General features: G+C 40.7%; 1 protein-coding gene across 11 annotated transcripts in view; it reads right to left on the bottom strand.

Annotated features, from left to right (window-relative positions):
• Nucleotides 1-21,457, bottom strand: part of STPG1 (sperm tail PG-rich repeat containing 1) — a 58,235-nt gene that overhangs the window by 25,579 nt on the left and 11,199 nt on the right. For 4 of the 11 annotated variants that reach the window (XM_063701700.1, XM_063701703.1, XM_063701702.1 and 1 more), the window contains 3 exons: nt 18,877-19,014; nt 9,104-9,222; nt 1,428-1,529 (listed from right to left, as the gene is read on the bottom strand). In XM_063701700.1, the coding sequence (XP_063557770.1) occupies nt 1,428-1,529; nt 9,104-9,222; nt 18,877-18,946 (291 nt within the window). In that variant the 5' untranslated portion in view covers nt 18,947-19,014. Of the gene's footprint in view, nt 1-1,427; nt 1,530-9,103; nt 9,223-14,627; nt 14,755-18,876; nt 19,015-21,457 lie in introns of those variants that run through there. The other 7 variants (XM_019012851.3, XM_063701715.1, XM_063701721.1 and 4 more) reach the window with 5 other exon arrangements.

Below are 21,457 nucleotides of genomic sequence, written 5' to 3'. Positions count from 1 at the left end.
AGGTCACGTCAAGAATCCACAGCTGAGGCAGGATCAGGTCTGAAGTCTTGTCTTCTACACCAGGACTTCATGAGATGGCCCTTCTTTTGAGTTTCTTTCCTAGCAGAGCTGGTGGCAGAAAAATAGGTAGAGGCATGGCTGTTCTGTGTACCTACTGAGGCCATGTACAAACTCAGCTTCTTCGGTAATGGGGAGTTAACTCCAAAGGTGGTCTGTTCCTTGAGTATCCAATTCTGCCAAATTCGAATTCCAATAAGATGTGGCTACATTTAGTGTGTCTTAAATGGTCCCTTTGTGTGGTTAAAAAAAAAAAATCAATTCCAATGTCAGGCATCATAATACATCTGTGCAAAAAATTATTATAAATTTTAAAGGGACAAGATGGCATATGTTTGTTAATTTAATGTTAGAGTCTGGGCTTGCTTTCTTTTCACTTTTTTTTTTTTTTTTTTTTTTGGACAGAGTCTGCCTCTGTCACCCAGGCTGGAGTGTGATGGTGAAATCATAGTTCACTGCAGCCTCAACCTCCTGGGCTCAAGTGATCCTCCCACCTCAGCCTCCCGAGTAGCTGGGACTATGGACACACATCACCACTCCTGGCTAATTTTTAAATTATTTTGTAGAGATGGGGTCTCACTATGTTGCCCGAGCTGGTCTTGAACTCCTGGGCTTAAGTGATCTTCCCGCATTGGCCTTCCGAAATGCTGGCATTATAGGCATGAGCCACCATGCCTGTCCACTTTTCACTTTTCTTCCTCAGGTAGCCTTACCCTAGTCTGTATCTTTCCCCTTGCTGTATCTGTTTTTCTTGACCATTTATCTATTTTGCTGTATCTATTTTTCTTGACAATGTATAAATATTTTTAAGAAGCCTATCTTTGCCCACCTCTGGTCAGGGTCATTGGCAATTCATATAGCTACTTGATTGTTACAGCCCTCAACAAAAATTAAGTCCCATATCTTACGAAGAGAAGGAAAGGGGTGGGGCCAGTACATTTCAGGCCCACTGCTGGCTTTCTTTTTAGTCCTATCAGATTTCTCAATAGTTTGACAACCAATTAGATTAAGCATTGTAAAAATCATATTACACCACGATGTGTAAGAGTAACTATTTCCTGGCATGCCTAAACATCTCAGGAAAATACTCGCTTAGTGCACTCAGTGATAACAAAATTGGTTTGGAAGGATCAAGTTCTGAAGTTTCCTCTGGCTTCTCTTCCCACCCTGGCAATGGGTAGAGATGGGAAAAAGTTACTTAGAGACACAGGGTCCAATTTACCTGCATGAAATTTGAGAAGGCAGTTACTCTCCTAATTAGAACCATGGGCCTTTGGAGAGAAAGGACCAGATGTCCAATATATAATTATGCAATGAATGAAGGAAATTACTGACCAGCTAATGCTTTACTCAAGAGAAGTGGTTCTCACCATTGAGGGAAACATGCAAGTTCCTTTCTTGGACAATGAGACACTGTTGGACACCGGTGACTGGTGAATAACATCGTAGAACCCAGGTCCTGGGATATCATTCTGAAAGGGAAGAGGTGGTGGTGTCATCGAGATACTTCAATTCCATTGTGCTTTTCCACAGGCTTTACATCCATTAACACGAAGCCTTACTGTAATCCCACAGCACAGGCGCTACCACCACTTGGTGGGTGACAGCCTAGCTCCACCATTTCCTGACTTGCCCGACCTTCGTCTCAGTTACCAAGTGGTGGGGCTGGAATTCCAAGCCAGGCTAGACTCCCAAAGCCCTTGCTCTTTCCACTATGCCCTGCCGCATTCCGAAAGAACACAGTTGTTTTTTCAAGTCATTAGAGAAATGGGCCTAAAGTGGGACACTGAATGCGGCTGATGTGCAAGTCAGTGTGCAGTGATTGGGTAAGCCAGACCCACGGCAAGGGAAGGGTGAGCGATTTCATGTTCACCCCACCCCACCTGACTCAGCTTCCTCCTCAGCCTTTCAGAAGAGAAACCAGGGAGTGTTTCTGTTTATAAAGCAAAATGAAACAAAAACAACCTTCATCCCGAACCAGGCCATTTCTAACTCTCAGACAAAAAGAGGCAAGCTCTTGAGGCTCAAGTGCTGAATGATGCAGGCATGTGAGAGAGGAATAAGTGAGAGGTCACTTTCAAGTTGATTTCTGCTGCGGCAGCTCATCGGGCTTTCATTGCATTTCCCATGCTAGTTACCAGGGGGAAGTAAATGTTGACAGAAGCTGGCTGAGTGGTGTGAAATGCTAAGGATGCTCCACTGTGGCAAGAGGTTCCTGGGTACCTGCTTGGTGTCAGAAGCTTTTCAAAGTTGGTCTCATTTTCACCATCAGCCAGTGATGAAGGGATTACTGTCCCCCGTTGATAAATGGAGACACTGAGGCACGTGGAGATGAATTTGCCCAAGGTCCCGCTGCTGTAAGTGGCAGTACCTGACTTCAGTGCCAAGCGCACGGTGTGTGCCGTCTTGTTTACTCCTCACAAGCCTTTTACAGTGAGGTATGGTCAGGGCTACTTTAAGGAAAGTGAGGCCCAGAGACACAGCTAGTAAGTGGCAAACCCTGGAGCTGAACCGAGACAGCCCGACTCCAGAGCTTGCTATCTCCAATCTCTGCCACTCAGGCCTGTCCTGTCTCCACCGTCCCTGCTGCCTTCCTTAGGGTAGAAAGCCCAAGGTACCATCAGTGCCTTCCAGGACTTTCCAGTCTGGCTGGGCAGTGTGTAATTATGGTTTTATATAAGGGATAGGGTCAAAGTGCTGTTAACGGGTTCTTCTGTGCTGACTTTTAAATGCAGTGAGTCCTTTCACCCTTGCCCCATGGGAGGTGGCGACAGGGGTGTTGATTCCTGCTTTAGGTGAGAATGATCCCCGGTGGACGGAAGAGGAACTGACTGCCATGGAGAGTGAGGCAGGCAGCAGGAGGCGCTGTGGAGCCAGGTACTCCAGCACCCCAGGCCGAGAGCCCAGGAGAACCCTCGTGTTGTGGATGCAGATGTGAAGGGCTACGGGGAGACAAGGAAGAGATTTTTCTAGGCAACTGTTTTCAGGGCAAGCATCAATTTATCGAGTGCTCATTTTGTGCCATGCACCGTTCTGAGGACTTTACATGTACTATTAGCTCACTTAATCTCCATTTTAAAGAAGTTGGGGCCAAAAGAGATAAGGCCCACATAACTAGTAAATGTCAGAGCCAGAACCGAGGCACTCTGACCACAGAGTCTGCTCTTAACCACGAAACCAAACTAATTCTCAAATGAGATTGTATAGGATTAAAAAAATCCCCACCGGGTTATGAATCAGAAATTGTAGTCTCAGTGCTGCCACACGCTAAGTGATCTTGAGCAAGTCACCTCTCTGGGCTTCCTTATTTGTAAGTCCAAGGTGTTGGGCCTTGGGGTGCTTTTGAGCTTCCAGAGTCCCTGAATCTAGGAAAGCTGACACAGGAAGTGTCACTGTGACTCTTCTAGGTTTAAATAGTAGATAGTGAAGACACACACCTCTAGCTCCCGGTTATCACCACACTCTGAACCTGACCATCAGTTTGCAAGAATTTTCTGAGCACTCATATGTGTCTGAGGACCTAGGGTTTCCAGACAAAATGCAAGACATAAATGCTGGCTCCATCCTACCTGCCCAGTTAAATTAGAATTTCAGATAAACTGCAGATGATGATTTTAGTATATCCCATGCAATATTTGGGACATACTTGTACTAACAGAGTTGCCATTTATCTGAAATTCTAATTTAACTGGACATCTTATATTTTCATTTGCTGAAGCTCACAACTTTCCTGGGCTTTAACACACTTTAATTCTGCCACTTTGCATACTGGCTTGAGTCCAAGGCAAATGGGAAGAAGGCTGTTACCAGTTAGCCTGGAGGAATGGAGTGCTGCCTGTTTGTTCTTAGTGAGCAAAAAGAGAGTCCTCCAGGCAGCGGCAGCTGGAGCTGGCCAGCGGCAGCTTGTGAGGACAACTGTTAAAAATTCCAAAATGTTGCTGCTGGTGGCTTGAAATTGGCCACGGTGGGAGTATTTATACCACAAAAACGGGCAGATGCTACATCTCAGCACTTTTCTTCGAGTTGAGTAAATGGTGGTTGACCGGCACACCACCGCCTTCGTGCAACGCCCAAGTAGGTCTCTGGGAGGGAAATGGCAAGCGTTCTCCTACGACTTCTAGAGGTGGGCGGATGCCACCCTCAGAGAGGCCTTTCGCCTGTGCAAAAACAGTTCCTGCGACTGACATTCTGTGACTTGGATGAATTTAGCCTCTCAGAGCAAATCCCAGAGAACGAGAATCCAAGTTGTGACTGGTGTGAACTTAGCCACTCCTTGGTTTCTTGGCAAAAACCAAATAAACAAACAAAACAAAAACATGTATGGGGAGGGAGAAGGGAAGAGAACTCGCATTTACTATTGCTCTATGGAAACCCTACCCACTGTCTCCTTTGCTGCCTCTAAGTGTGAGGATTGAAGGGGTCAATACACATAAAGTGGGTGGAACAGCGCTGATGCAGCCCGCCATCATCATCGTCATCATCATCATCATCACCATCACCACGCACGATGTTGCCTGCTACTGCCTCCATGGAGCCAGGACCCTCCCTTGGGAGTCACAAACCTTCAGAGTGGGACTGAGCAGCTTATTAGCAGCCTCTTGAAGTGCCCTGTGTGGGATGGGGGCAAAAATGCAATTTAGCGGACACTGATTGAAACCTACTGTGCATCAGCACCTGTGCCAAGGATGGAAGATACAGGCGCAACCTGTTAGCAGCTCACAAGATCTAGGAATGGGAGGAAGGAGATGTATCACAACAGTGCTCATGGATGGATGTGTGGTCGTGACTCGATGGGAAATGCGCAGACTTGAGTTGGGGTCATTTGATCCATTTTTGAGGGATTTGTGGGGTCTGGAAAGGACAGCAATGACCACTGCCCAAGGAGCCCCTAGGCAGGTGGTGGAGGTAAGACAGTACACACATTAACCTTGTGTCAAGGGTATAAGACGAGCTGTGGGAGGTGCCTCCACCTGGGGAAGATGCTGGGGAAACAGGGTCTGAAGACCAGGAGCTGCTACCTGGGTTCATCCTCACTCTGCCCAGCCTCCACTGCACAAGCTACTTCACCCTCTTTTCATCTCAGGATCATTATCTGAAAAGTATGGATAATGATGGGATTTAGCTCACGGGGTTATTATGGGGATTAAATGAGGTAATAAATGCAAAGGTCTTTGAGGGGTACCTGGCATGTCATGAGTGCCAGCCCAGTGTTTGCAGACCCCTTAGGAAGGGGTACTGGTGACTGATGCAGAGAAGTCAGGCTTCACAGAGCAGGGAGGCAGGGCAGACCCTACTGTGGGTCAGATATGCAGCTGAGGGCACACTTGGGGCAGGGGTCCCCTTGAACATGGTGACTTCTGCAAACTGAACCTCTTTCATTTAAATATCCCTGGTCTAGTGTCATATCAAGTTAATAAGTGAACAATATTAACTTTGTACGATTTCATCACAAATTAACCACTGGCTGGCTTCCCATTTGGGAGGGTAGATTTACTATGTAATGGTATTAACATATATTTTTAAATTCTGCCCATCTAGAGCACATGGTACCCATGTCCTACCCATATTTATTTATTCAAGCCTGGAAGGGATGAGGTTTAGAACCATGAAATACTCATTCCTGGCAAGGGCTTACCTACCTATTACAACATCTTTATTTTTAGGATGAGGAAACAGAGAAGCAAAGACATTAAGTGGTGTCCTTAGGGGTACACAGTTTGGGAAACAGCAACCACAATCCAGGGTGAAGTGGAGACAGAAACGGGGAGGCGGGGGTAGAAAATGGCTGGCAGGCTGCTGGGCCATGCTCTGCCACATAGATCAGGCATGTCTCTTCACCTACGCAAAGTCACCAGCACATCTGTAAATAACTGGAAAATGTTCAGGAAAACAGACTTCATTTCTAGCAGCCAAAATTGCCAGTCCCGACACTGAGCTCTGTGAAGGATTCCTTGTACTCTGCAGTAAGATTCTCATGGGGAATGTGAGCTGGGCAAGGAGACCTTGATGGTTCACTGCAAAGTTAGCCTCATAAGGTAAGTGCACATTTCAAAGGGCACTGATTCTCTGTGTCAAAGATGTGCTAAGGTGGGCCACAGGACTACTGCAAGGAGGCAGCCATGTTCGATCTGGAGCAACGGTGTGGGTGACTAATGCTTTAAGAAGGGTGGTGAAGCCCTGGAGTTTTAAAATCTGTTTTTAATTTGTATTGCCTCACTAAATTATCAGGTGATGTTAAACAAGATCTTTAACTTCTCAATGGCCATTTCCCTCAGGAAAAATGAGAACGAACATAGAATAGGAATTTGTTTTTCTGTTTTTATAACTTGAGGAGACCACAAAAATTATATAATCCAAATTTTATGTTTCAGTTGAGGAAACTGAAGCCCAGAAAAGTCAAGTGACTGGTTTAAAGGCACACAGCCAGTGACAGAGTAGGACACGGAAAGCCTGATTGATGGATCACCTGCCCTTTCCATAAAATTCCATCCTTATTTCTAAAATGCTTACAAATGCTGAGATGAAAGTTTTCATGTTGTCAAGTAACACGACCACATTTAAAAAGTTGGAACCCAATCTCTGAGCAATTCCCGTCTCTATTCGATGCTGCCCGTAGGTTTGGCTACCTGCCTCCTTGGTTCCTTTAGTCAAAAACGTTCTGAGAAGCAATCATCTTTTAAAACACTAAGTTGACAAGTCAGCCCGCTTGCTTTCTGAATTTGAGTGTTCAGAACTAGATCACGGGGGATGGGGCCCATCCATGGTAGCTGACATCCTCCCCTGTCTTCAGCTTGGTCTGTGTTGCTAAGGCCTTTTCAGAAACTTGCTGACTTTCACAGGCCAAATTTACAGCTTTGCGGGCCACAAAGGCAGGTGTGGTGCAGTGTGTGGAAAGAGCAAGAGGCTTTGGAGTGAACTAGACCTGGGTTGAGGTCTAATTCTTTCAACATTGATTCAGCAAACATTTACATTGAGCCTCTTAAGTGCCAAACCCTGCGCTGTGTGACCTTGGGTGGGTCGTTGAACTTCCCTAAGCCTCGGTTTCCTCTTGTGTTAAATTAAAATAATAAACCCTTCCTTTCAGCATTGTTCTGAGGATTAGAGATAAAAGGCAGTCTAAAAGTACACATAGTAAGGATAAGTAAATGGTGGCTGCTTTTGTTTTTATCGGAGGCTGGGCTGCAAATATCCTAGAGAGGGACAATATATTATCATTAAATTGACAAATGGGAAACCAGACAGAAAATGGGAAAGAGCCAAACAGTTAAAACAGAGAAACTAGGGAGAGAAGAAAACTCCCGAGCAAATATGTATTGTCTTTGGAGAAAACCTACAAGTGATTTAAAACTGTGTGTGTGTGTGTGCGTACACTCTATTCTTTATTATTTGCTTTCTTAGAATCCTAAAATATCAGAAGTGGAAGAAACTTGAAACATTCTCTAGTTCAGCGTTCTCATCTACCAAGGAGGAATCAGGCTGAGGGCACCAGGGCTGGCCAAGGCCCCTCACTCCATGCCTTGGCTCCATTCAGAACCTAGATCTCCTCATTCCCTCTCTGCCATCTGGGCAAGGCAATAGGATGAAAACCATTTTTAGAGTGCAGCAAAAGATATGTGAAATGAGGACTCCTCCAAAAGAACATTATTCTAAAGGTCTTGCTTAAATGAATGAAGGAATGAAAAACTTTTTAGACTCTAAGGACGCCTGTGAGTTGCTTCTGTCCCCTGCTGGTGAGAGAGGAGAAAGTCAGGCCCCAGAAATCCCAAAGATTATATAAGGACCGGTCAGGAACCATGCAGAACTTTCCAGGTTAGAGAGGAAAAGAGATGAGGCAAGATTTAGGGAAGGGGGGGGGGGTGGTGGGTAACGCAGGAATATGATAACACATTGTTGTGGTGGTGGTGGTGATTTTGAGATGGAGTCTCATTCTGTCGCCCAGGCTGAAGTCCAGTAGCGCGATCTCGGCTCACTACAATCTCTGCCTCCTAGGTTCACGCGATTCTCCTGCCTCAGGAGAGGCAGTAGTTGGGTCTACAGGTGTGCACCACCACTCCCAGCTAATTTTTGTATTTTTAGTAGAGATGGGGTTTCACCATGTTGGCCAGGCTGGTCTCGAACTTGTGACCTCAGGTGATCTGTCTACCTTGGCCTCCCAAACTGCTGGGATTACAGGTGTGAGCCACTGCACCCGGCTAATAACACATTGTTTAAGGAAGTTTTTTTTGTTTTTTGTTTTTTTGTTTTTAAAGTAGGGCAGGGCTCATTACAAAGGTAATTTTTTTTTTTTTTTATTTCAGACAGGGTCTCGCTCTGTCACCCAGGCTAGGGTACAGTTGCGCTATCTTGGTTCAATGCAGCCTCGACCTCCTCAGGTTCAGGTGATCCTCCTTCCTCAGCCTCTTGAGTAGCTGGGTCTACAGGCACACACCACTACGCCCAGCTAATTTTTGTACTTTTTTCTTTTCTTTTCTTTTCTTTTTTTCTTGTAGAGATTGGGTTTTGCTATGTTGCCTGGGCTGGTCTGAAAGTCCTGGCTCAAGCAATTAATTCTCCCACCTCAGCTTCCCAAAGTGCTGGGATTACAGCCATAAGCCACCGTGCCCGGCCCTCCAAAGGCAATTCTAGATGTATTCAACTCTTCTTTTCCTCTTGTGTTATTTGAAGTCATGTGATTTCCTCTCACAAGGATGGGGAAGATTTTTTTTTAACCTTTTACTTAATTGATAACACTTGGGAATTTTTGCAATTTTTTAGTTTTATAATGATTTTTAAAATATATTGTTTTCTTAAAATAGTTTTGGTCCAGTTCAATATTTTTGGCGCCATAAATCCAGACATAGTTGTTTTTCCCTGGATGTCCCATTTTTCAGGCTCGTTCTTACAGTTAGTCCAGTCGGTGCCCCTCAGTGGAGCTGGTGCCACGGCTCCTGGGAGCACACTGCCCTCCACTGTCCACAGAAAGACACAGCAGCCAGACAGAATGTGCCTGTCCCGCAAGGCTGAAGTCCAGACTAAAACGAAAGAACCCCTGAGACAACGTCATTACCTTCTTATGAGGAAATCTCTTGGCTTGACTATTGAATCCTTTTTTTTCTGATTCTGGGATTACTGAAGCTTGAGATTTAAAAGGAATGGAGGATTGTGTTGGATATGCAGCAGTAAAACCTAAACAACAAAAATGGAGTAAAATCAAAATGAATACAAAACAATGATTGACAAATGTGGAAAACACAAAGGTGTATATTAAAGTTTTATTTTAAATGGTAGAGAAGAGAAACTTGCCTTTTGACAGGAAATAGACACGAAACCGGATTAAAAAAAAATTCCCCACTTTCTTTCCCTCTCGGCAATTTATCGGACTTCCCCCCTCCAGCTCTTAAATTAGTGAGATGTGGTCACATAAAGTACCTTAAACAGGCTGTCCCGGAGAAAAGGAAGGAGATGATAGTAAAGACATTCTTGCCAGGCAGGAAGGAGACAGCAAAACTATTCTGGGAGCAGCCTGGACAAGGCGTGGTCAGGACAGAGGAAGCGTCCTCACTGCTCCTTGGCCTAGATTCAGACACCAACATTAGGCCGTTAAAATCCAAAGAGGTTAGGGAAATCCCAGCCTGGGGCTGGCTCTCACTTTTCAGGGCACTGTGCAAGACAGGTGTAAGTTTTCGTTTCTGTTTTGAGCAGACATGGGGTTAAAAAGCAGAAAAGGATCATCTATAGAAACTGAAGTTAAAAGTTCGTTTGTCTAGGCTGCGATGTATACATGCACGTCTGATGTATAAACTCCCCTCCTGCTGAGACTTCCACAACTGCTAGAACTTGGCAGCATCTGTCTGTATAGCAGGTTGATTATAGACTCTAACCTGTAAGTGTAATGGACTCTGACTCCAGTTTTTTGATGTTTGATGGCTGTTAGCTCTTCAGCTTCACCACTCCCTCATTCCCTTCTGCCCCACCACTGGGCAAGCGGATGAGAAAGCCCAGAGCTCCCTCCTGTGGCACCAGCTGGAAGTTCAAACCACGCAAACCCCTGCCCTCAGTCCAGCCTCGCTTTCCAACCATAAGAAAACCCCCAAGCCAGGCTCCTTTCCCTGCTCTCTCAAGCCATTATTGGATCAGGTTAGGAAGGCTGTGCTGCTGTCCTCAGAAGGCCTCACTATGTGGGTGATAAGCCTTTTCCTACACTCTTCATGAGCGTCTGTGTGGCACCGTAAGTCTTGACATCCAAACCAAATTTTGGGTGGGGGGAGTGCATCTTGACTCTCTAGGCTGTTCACAACAGTAAGCCAAATTATTTTAACATCAGAATCCTAACCCTCAGAGAGGAAATAAGTGCAGAAATGGGGGAAAAAAAACAGTCAAGAGAAGGAAAGAAGAAAGTATGTGTTAGCCATGGCAGAGGGTGGTTTGTATGGAAACTGTCAGTAAGGCTCATTTCTTCATCTCTGAATTTTTTAAAAAAACAATACTCCTTTTCAGAGTGGGAAGCCTGAAGACAACAGGGACCCCTCAAGGGGTACAATCATGAACCAGCTTCACAGATGAGGAAACTGAGGCTTAGAGGGATTAAGTTACTCATCCGAATCACCCAGCACTTAAGCGGAACAGGTAGGGTGTGAACATGATTTGCCTAATGAGCCCAGGCTCTTGAGCTCTGAGCTGTGCTTCCTCTTCCTGAGCTGGCCTCTAGTAAGTGCTCAATAAACACGATGGGGAGAGGGACACTGAAGCCTAATCTGCCTGGGTGGAGGATGAAGCAAGTAAAAGGAGCTGAATACGTGTTTAAGTAGAAAATATTTGGGGATACCAATATACAGTAAATGTATTCTTCTCCTCCCCTCCCCATTTAAGTAGATGAATGGCTATGTTTTTGGTTTGTTTGTTTAAGAGAGCTATACAGCAAATCAAAAGGCAGAAGCAGCTGCAAGACTTCCTGGCTTTTGTTTCTAAAAGCCTAAGCCTATAGAACAGCTAAGAGAGTATGCAGAGGAGGCAGTAAAGAGAGAGTTATTTAAAAAAGGTTAAAGGAAGGACATTCTCCTGGGGAAAGGAGAGGTTTCTGCCTGACTGGAAAGGAGATCCAAGGCTTCTGGCTATAACAGAAATGCATGTGTCAGAGCAGCCCTCTTGATGAAACAATTTAAAAAGTAGAATTTTTGAAAAACATTCTGGATGACTGAACTCCTATTTCTTACCAAAACAGGACTAGATTTGCCCTCCCAGCTGGAAAAAAAAAAGTTAAAAATGGGCAAGATATATAACGCAATCAAGATACTGGACATCAGGCAACAAAGGACAGGGATCCCTGAGAGAAGCAAAATAAATGAGGTTGGCAATAAGATGGCCCCAGCTTTCTGCCAGGAGAAAATCTCAAGACCACAGCACAGGAAGAAGGGATCCAGATGGAGCCCCGTGGTCTTCCTGAGTTCAGGAAATAGATCTGGGAGTCCAGAAAGGCCAAGACAGCTAGGTTCACAGAGCAGAATACCAGAGAAGAGAGAGCTACCCAGATGGAGAGCTATGGAGCTCTGCAACGGGGTCCCCTGAGTAAGTTCCTGGGTATTGACCAACACATGGCATGAGAAAACTACCCAGGGCTGGAGAAGGAACCGCCTGGCAGAATTCAAGTGAGCAATCCCTGAGGCTTCCACAGGGCCGGGAATAGCTCCTGTGTTCATGAGTCACAGCGGGAAAACCTCATAATTCATGGAACATAGAGTATGCAGGAGGGTTTCGCCTCAGAAATGGGGCAAAATTACCCCTAGACTAAATACTACTCTGGTTCCAGCTAACAAAGCTTTAAAGCAAGACCTGAAAAGATCAAACTGTTTCCAAACAGTTTAACTGCATCTCAGAACAAAGCACAAGAATATTTATGGGACTACAAAAATAGCACCTAAGAGGTAAAATTCAAAATACCTGGCACTGATAAAAAATTAATAGGAGGAAGAAGGAAAAAATATACTTCAAAGTGGGGAGAAAATAAACAATCAAAACCAACTCAGAAATGATACAGATGATAGAATTAGTGGAGAAGAACATTATAACTGCTGCACTAACTGTATTTCATATGTTCAAGAAGCCAGAGAAAAGACTGAACATATTAAGTAGATATGGAAGATATAATGACAAGATCCAAATCGAACTACCAGATGTGAAAACTAAATGTCTGAGATTAAAAATACACTAGATGAGATGAATAGCAAATTAGACATTAGAGGAAAAAAACATTAGTAAACTTGAAGACCTAGAAACAAAACTATACAAAATAAAACAGAAAAAGGACAAGAAAAAGGATTAATGAGCTGTGTGGAAACTTCGAGGAGCCTAATATATATGTAATCAGGCTCTCAAAAAAAGAAATATGAGGAGAGAAGAAATAGAAAAAAATAGTTCAAGAAAAAATGGTTGAAATTTTTCCAAATTTGATTAAAAAAACTATTGACTCACAGATTCAAGAAAGTCACTTAACATCAAATACAAGAAACATGAAGAAAATGACACCGTAGGCCAACCATAATCAAATTGCTTAAAAAGTGATAAGAAGAAAATGTTAAAATTGGGCATAGAAAAAAGACATGTCACATATGAAGAAACAAATACGAGAATGACAGCAGATTGATATTAAAAACAACACCTTTAAGGCAATAAAAGGAAAAAAAAACCTGTCACCCTAGAATCCTGTACTCAGTAAAAATATCTTCAAAAGCAAAAGCAGAATAAAAACTTTTAAAACTATATAAACATTGAAAGAATTAATCATCAGCAAATGGGAGCTACAAGAAATGTTAAGGGAAGCCCTTCAGGCCAAAGAAAATGATACCAGTAGGAAATCTGAATCACATAAAGGAATGAAGCTCTGGAAATAGTAAATATGTGGGTAAATAGAAAATATAAAATTATGAGTATAAATTGAATAATTTTTTTTTTTTTTTTTTGAGACGGAGTCTCGTTCTTGCGCCCAGGCTGGAGTGCAGTGGCACTATCTCGGCTCACTGCAAGCTCTGCCTCCCGGGTTCACGCCTTTCTCCTGCCTCAGCCTCCCAAGTAGCTGGGACTACAGGCGCCCGCCACCGCGCCCAGCTAATTTTTTGTATTTTTAGTAGAGACGGGGTTTCACCGTGTTAGCCAGGATGGTCTCGATCTCCTGACCTCGTGATCTGCCCGCCCCGGCTTCTCAAAGTGCTGGGATTACAGGCGTGAGCCACCAAACCCAGCCTCGAATAATTAAAATATAACATTTTAAACATTTAAAAAGTAATGATTATGGGCCGGGCATGGTAGCCTGTAATCCAGCACTTTGGGAGGCCTCCTCACCAAATTAGCCAGGCATGGTGGCAGGTGCCTGTAATCCCAGCTATTCAAGAGGCTGAATCAGGAGAATTGCTTGAACCCGGGAGGTGTAGGTTACAGTGAGCCAAGACTGCGCCACTGCACCCCAGCCTGAGTGACACAGCAAGGCTCCATCTCAAAAAAAAAAAAAAAATTATGTAAAGCAAAAATAACAACTGTTTTGTAGGGTTTATACCATATGTACAAGTAAAATGTTTAACAACAATAACATAAAGGCCAGGAAGGGAAAAATAAAAATATACTGTTTTAAGGTTCTTCTACTATATGTGAAGTGTTATAATATCACTTGATGGTAGACCATGATAAGTTAAAGATATATAATATAAACTCTAAAGTATGTAGGGATCAACGAACTTTTTCTAAGGGCCAGATAGTACATATCTGTCTATCTATCCATCTATAGCTATCTATCTATCTATCTATCTATCTATCTATCTATCTATCTATCTATCTATCTATCTTATTGATCTATATTTTGAGACAGGGTCTTGCTCTGTTGCCCAGGTTGGAGGGCAGTGGTGCAGTCATAGTTCATTGCAGGCTTGACCTCCTGGGCTTAAGCAATCCTCCTGCCTCAGCCTCCCGAAGTTCTGGGATTGCAAGTGTGAGCCACCATGCCCGGCCAGACAGTAAATATTTTAGTCTTTGCAGTCTATTTATTCTCTGTGGCAACTATTCAGTGCTGCCATTATGGAGTAAAAGCAGCCACAGACAATACATAAACAAACTGGGGTGGCCGTGTTCCAATAAAACTTTATTAATAGAAATAGGCAGTGGGTCAGATTTGGTCCAAGGAGCAAAGTTTGCCAACTGTTGCTTTAAGGTAACCACTAGGAAAATACTACAAGGAGTTATTCCTAATAGGCTAACAAAGGAGATAAAATTGAAGCATTAAAAATAATACAAGAGACGGAGAAAAGGTAAATAAAGAACAGATGGGACGAATAGAAAGCAAGTCACAAGATGATAGACTTAAACTTATACACCAATAATCACATTAAATGTAAATAATCTAAATATCACAATTAAAAAACAGAGATTCTCAGATTGGATAAGAAAGAAAGACCCAACTATATGTTACCTTGGAGAAACATACTTTAAATATAAACTCAGAAATAAGTTAAAAGTAAAATAATGGAAAAAGATTTACTATGCTAACACTAATCAAAAGATAGTTAGATATTATCAGATAAAATAGATTTCAGAGCAAAAAATATTACCTGCAATAAAGAGGGTCATTTCATAATGGGGTCATTATGAGCAGTCACCTCCTCAAGAGAACATAACAGTCCTAAATGCTGATGTACCCAATAAAAAGAGATTGAAAATATAAGAAGCAGAAACTGATAAAACTGTAAGAAAAAATAGAAAATTTCACAATTATAGTCAGAGATCTCAAAACATCTCCCTCGATAATTTAAACAAGTAGATAGATCAGTAAAGATATATGAAACCTGAACAAAACTATTACCTAACCTGACCTAATTGGCATTTATAGAACACTCCACCTATCAATTCCATACAAGCTGTCCCAGAAAACTGAAGAGGAAAAGACATTTCCAAACTCATTCAATGAGGCAACCACTACCTGATACCAAAACTATATGGCATCATTACAAGAGGGAAAAAGATCACTAGAGGTCAACAGCCCTCATAAACATAAATAAATTCTTAGAAAAATTTTAGCAAATCAAACCAGACAATATATAAAAAGATAATACATCGTGACCAACCCCAGTAATGCAAAAAGTTTAATATTTAAAAATCAATATAATTCATCATATTAACGAACTAAAAAAGAAAAACCATACGAGTATCTCAACAGATTAAAAAAATCATATACCTGTAACGTACTCTTTTTGTCTGGCTTCTTTCACTCAGCATAATTACTATGAGATTCATCTCTGTTGCTGATATATCAATACTCCATTGCTTTTTATTGTTGAGTAATATTCCATTATATAAAAACATGATGTTTATTCATTGGTGATGTAAATTTGAGTTGTCGCCAGTTTGGGTGCATTACAAATAAAACTGCTATGAGCATTTTATCTACAAGTCTTCAAATGGATATAAGCTTTCATTTTGCGGGGTAAATGCCTAGGAGTGGAATGACTAGATCATATGTTTAACTTTTTAAAAAACTGTCAAACTATTTTTCATAGTCGTTGTACTTTTGCACATCCCCACTATTAGCGTATGAAAGTTTCTATGACTTCACATTCTTATCAGCAATGGGAAGTCTTTTTAATCTCAGGCATCCCATTAGGTATGTAATGGTATCTCATTATGGTTTTAATTTGCATTTCCCTAATGACTAATGATGCTAAGCAGTCCTTCATACGCTATTTTCCCTCTGTATATCTTCTTTTTGGTGAAGTAACTGTTTAGTAGATACAGAAAAAGCTTTTCATAAGATTTAATATCCTTTGATGATTAAAAGAAAAACTCTAGCAAACTAGGAATAGGAGCAAACTTTGTTAATCTGATAAAAGGTGTCTATAACAAAAGCCTATAGCAAACAGGATACCAAATTGTGAAATATTAAAAGCTTTCCCTCGAGACAGGGAGTGAAACTAGTACAACTGCTATTATCCTTCTATTCAACGTTGTACTGAAGGTCTCTAGCCAGTACAAACGCCTACATAAAATATATTAAAAATACATAAAATATGTGGATGAGAAAGGAAGAAATAAAGTTGTCATTTTCACAGATTACAAGATTGTATATGGGGAAATTGCAAAATAATCTGTGGACACCCTATAAGAGGTAATAGTTGGATTTAGTGAGGTCACCAGAATCAAGGTCAATATACAAAAATCAATTAATTTTTTTGTACAGCAGCAACAAACAATTTAAAATAAAATTTAAAATTACCATTTATAACAGCATAAAAATCAAATGCCTACAATAGATATAATGAAGATATGCAAGACTTCTACATAGAAAACTCCAAAACATTGAGAACAATTTAAGGTAACTTAAATAAAAGGATCTATACATGGATTAGAGAAGTTAATATTTATTGTGAAGATGTAAATTATCCTTAAATTGATTTCTAGAATCAATGCAATCCAAATTAAAATGAGAGTAGAGTTTTTTTAAGACATTAATAAGCTGATTGTAAAATTTGTATAGCTAACCAGATTTGATCATCGCACATTATATTCTTGTATCAAAATATCACGTGTGCACCATAAATATGTACAACTATTATGTATCCATAAAAATTAAAAATAAAAAAGTAAAATAAATTTATATGGAAATGCACTGGAGTCAAGAATAGCCAGCATAAACAAAGAAGTACAAAGTTGAAGGGCTTATGCTACTAAAGAGTTATTATAAAGTTACAGTAATTAGGACAGTATGATATTTGAACAGAATAAATAATCAAGAAGCAGAGCTGCATATGCCTGGACACTTGATTTATGACAAAGATAGCAACAGCAATACAGAGTAGTAGAGAATGAGCAGCCTTTCAATAAATGGTGCTGGGTCAACATGGAAAACAACAGACTCGGGCATCTTCCTCAATCAAAAACAATTTCAAGTGAATTGTAGATCTAGATGTAAAAGGTAAAATAACAGAGTTTCTAGAAGAAACTATCTTGGGATGGGCAAAGATTTCTTAAGTATTAATAAAATAGACATGTACACTAAACATAAAGAGACTGATAAATTGGGCTATATTAAAATCAAGAGTTTCCGTTTCTTAGCACATTGTTAAGAGAGTGAAAAGGAAAGTCCCAGGATAGGGGATGACATTTACCTACAGCTAACAAATGACTTGTTTCTAGAATAAAGAATCCCTATAAAAAAGAAAAGGACAGAATGGTTTAAAGAACTCCTATAGGTAAAAAAAAGAAAAGACAAGACAAGACCCAGCAGAAGAAAATGGGCAAAAAAGTTGAACAGTCACTTCTCCAAAGAGAATATCCAAAAGGCCAGTCAACATGAAAAAGTGCTCAATCTCATTGATCTCGGGCAATGCAAATTAAAACTATTATGAGCTTAAAATGTTGGTGAGGATTTGGAGCAGCTGGAATTCACATACATTGCTTGTAAGGAGGTAAAATTGGCACAGCTACTTTGGAAAACTGTTTGGCAATATCAACTAAGCTTACCCTAAACATACCCTATGACCCAGCAGTTCCACTCCTCAGGTATAGACCCATGAAATACATAAATATGTGTCCCACAAGACAAGTACAAGAATAGTTACAGAAGTTTTTATTCATAATAGCCCCAAACTGGAAACAACCTAAATGTCCTTCAGTAGTAGAATACACAAATAAATTGTGGTGTATTCAAACAAGAGCAATAAAATGAACAAATTACTGATAGATAAGACAAACCAACATGAAGTTAAATCTCTGAAACATAAGTGAAAAAAGCCTGAGAGAAAAGAGTTCATATTGTATGATTCACATTTACATAACATTCAAAAACAAACTAAAGTTATTAATGATATGAGAAGTCAGGATAACCGTAGTGTTTACTTTTGCAGGGAATGGAGATAATATCTGAGAAGGGACAAGGGCTTTTGAGATGCTGCTGACATTCTGTCTTGGTCTGAGAAGTTATTCCATAGGTGGTGTTTTCTTTGTGAATATTCATTAAGCTATACAATTAGGATTTGTGCACTTTTTCTGAATATATATTTATGCTTCAATTTAAAGAAATGTTAAAGAAAAAGAGAGTGCAAAATCAGAGGATAGGAGGAAGAAAGAGAGATCTCTCTGGATTTGAGAGCAGCAGCGACTCTGGAAGCCCACCAGGGAGGTGGTAACAGCCTCGAAAGAAAAAGCGCTGGAGCCTAGGGGGATCTCAGAATGAGGTTTCCTGTCTCAGCAATAATTCCTAAGCCACACTAACGAACCAGAACACTAGTTGGCGAACACTAGCAAAACCAAAGGGAGCACATGAGCTGGGACACTGGGGATCTCACCAATGTGGATGGTTGACCAATGACCTGAGTATTCCTCCCCACCCCAACCCAGCCTCCTGGGATCACACTAACTATTGGGAAAGTTCTGAACTTGAAACAATCACGAGGGAGATAGGATTTATGCTGATAATGGCTGGAGTTATCCTTTCCAACAACCCAGCAGAATGGGGACTCGCAGTCATAACTCAAGTTGAGTTCTAGGAAATAAAAAGAGATCTCTTACATATCTAAATTTGAGGATAGAGATTCTTAGCAGATACATGGAACTAACAAGTCTGGGTTTTGTTTATTAGTTTTTTATTTTTAAACAGACTTCCTCCTTCTTCTCTCTTCCTTTCTTCTCAGTTTCTTCCCAATCGTCACACTTGAAACAGTAGGGCCTAAAGCCATCTATCTGGTATGCCTGTAAGGATGGCCCTGTGGATATAACCCAGGACTTACTATTCCCCCCAAATTTGCTCTTATGTACTAAAATAAGCATATGTCAGGAGCTATCTCCTCCCTGCAAAGACACATGTACCTTTCTGTACTTCACTGGCACGTCTGGGATGTTTGCCAGTGCGTTCATTTTTCTGTGCAGAGTTGTCCATGTTAGCAAAATTCTGTGACGTGTTCCATTTGTTTGATGAAAAGTTCTACTGCATGTTCTCCTAAGCACCTGAAACAGCAAAACACAGCATTTGTAGAGATCATTTCACATTGGTTAATTATTGCAAATGGGTTTTGTTCTATCTACAGGGTAAACTGAGAAATGGTGTGGTGCCGGCTGAGATCTACCAAGTGCAGTGACCCAAAGTCCCAAGCACATTGTGCTGGTGCTGCCTGCAGTAGGAACTGTGTAAGAAGTCACTGCTGATGTTGCTTACAGAACTACTGAAGGCTTGGATTTTATTTTTATTTTTTATTTTTTGATACGGAGTTTTGCTCTTGTCACCCAGGCTGGAGTGTAATGGTGTGATCTTGGCTCACTGCAACCGCCGCCCCTGCCTGGGTTCAAGTGATTCTCCTGCCTTAGCCTCCTCAGTAGCTGGGATTACAGGCGCCCACCATCTGTAATTTGTATTTTTAGCAGAGACGGGGTTTCACTATGTTGGCCAGGCTGGTCTCGAACTCCTGACCTCAGGTGATCTGCCTGCCTCTGCCATCCAAAGTGCTAGGATTACAGGTGTGAGCCACCATGCCTGGCCTATTTTTATTTAAATTTAGCTTTACTGAGACATAATGTATACACAAATAAAATTCATCAGTGTTAGTTGTACAATTCCAAGTTTCGGCAAATGTTTACAGCCGAGTTAAATACCACCACAATTAAGATATTAATTTATCTATGATGCTGAGAAGCTCCCTGTGTCCCTTTGCAGTCAGCACCCTCCCAACCACTGCTCTGCTGTCACAATTGTTGCCTTTCTAGAATGTCACATAAATGCAATCATAGACACTCTTTTTTCACTTAGTGTAATGCTTTTGAAATTCTTCCATATTGTTGCATAGATCAGTACTTTGTTCCAATTGTTCTACATCCTCACCAACATGTGTTTGCTCAATCTTGTTAATTTTAGGCATTCTAGTGATTTTATAGTGGTATCTCATTGTCATTTTAATTTGGATATTTTCATGTGCTTATTTATCTTCTTTAGTGAAGTGTGTTCAAATCTTCTGCCTTTAAAACAAAAAAATTGGGGACAGCCATTGTGGCTCACACCTATAATCCCAACACCTTGGGAGGCTGAAGCGGGAGGATTGCTTGAAGCGAGGAGTTTGAGACTAGCCTAAGCAACATAGTGAGACCCCATCTCTACAAAAAATAAAAAATTAGCCAGCCTGTAGTCCCAGCTACTCTGGAGGCTGAGGTGGAAGAACTCCTTAAGCCCAGGAGATCAAGGCTGCACTGAGCCATGACAGCACCACTGCACTCCAGAATGGACAACAGAGCAACAGCCTATCAAAAAAACAAAAAAACAAAAAAAACAAAAAAACAAAAAACCACAAAACCCAAAAACAATTGGATTTAATTGGGTTATTTATTGAGTTGTACAAGTTAATACATTCTAGATACAAGCCTTTTATCATATATGTTTTGAAAATATTTGCTCCCCGGCTGAGGTTTGCCTTTTTATTTTCTTAACATTATCTTATGAATGCAAATTTTTAAATTTTGATCAAATTTGTCAAAATTTTCTTTTAAGGTTTTAAGATTTCTTTTGTCAGATCTAAGCAATTTTTGCCTAACTCAAGGTCACAAATATTTTCTCCTACATTTTCTTTTAGAAGTTTTATGGTTTTAGCTCTTACATTTAGGCCTAGGATCCATTTTGAATTAAACTTTGTATACAGTATTAAGGTAAGGGTCAGGTTCATTTTATTTTCATTTTATTGCATTTGGAGATTCAATTAATCCAGCACCATCTGCTAAAAAGAATATCCTTTTTTCACTGAATTATCTTGGCACACTCATCAAAAATCTACTGTGTGTATGTGTTTATTTAGATATACATAGTGCTATTTCTAGATTCTCTATTCTGTTCTTTTGAACTCTGTGTATATCCTTATACCAACAGCTCACTATCTTGCTTTAGAGTAAGTTTTAAAATCAGGTAGTTCCAACTTTGTCTTATTTTTCAAAATTATTTCAACTATATTAGCTCTTGTACTAGCCCTTTTGAATATAACTTACAGGTCAATTTCTACTAAAAGAAAAAACCTCCCTGGATTTTGATTGAGATTGCATTGAATCTATAGAACAATTTAGGGAGAATTTACATCTTAACTTTGTTGAGTATTATGTTCCATTAATATGGTATACTCTCCATTTATTTAGATATTATTTAATTTCTCAGCAATATTTTACAGTTATCAGTGTACAAATATTGCATATATTTTCTTAAACTGATTCCTAAGTATTTCATATTTTATGTCAAAAAAAGGTCTTAAAATTTTTTAAATTTCTAATTGTTTATTGCTGGTATAGAGAAATATAAGTAATTTATATATATTAATGCTGTATCCTGCAACTTTGCTAAACTTTTTTTTTAGTTCTAGTAGCTTTTTTGTCGATTAGGAATTTCTACATATATAATCATGTCATATGTGAATAAAACATT

This window comes from Gorilla gorilla, chromosome 1, assembly GCF_029281585.2.
Source record: "Gorilla gorilla gorilla isolate KB3781 chromosome 1, NHGRI_mGorGor1-v2.1_pri, whole genome shotgun sequence".
Taxonomy (NCBI): Eukaryota; Metazoa; Chordata; class Mammalia; order Primates; family Hominidae; genus Gorilla; species Gorilla gorilla.
Note: the sequence above shows the minus strand (reverse complement) of the source record. Positions and strands in the feature narration are given on the sequence as shown.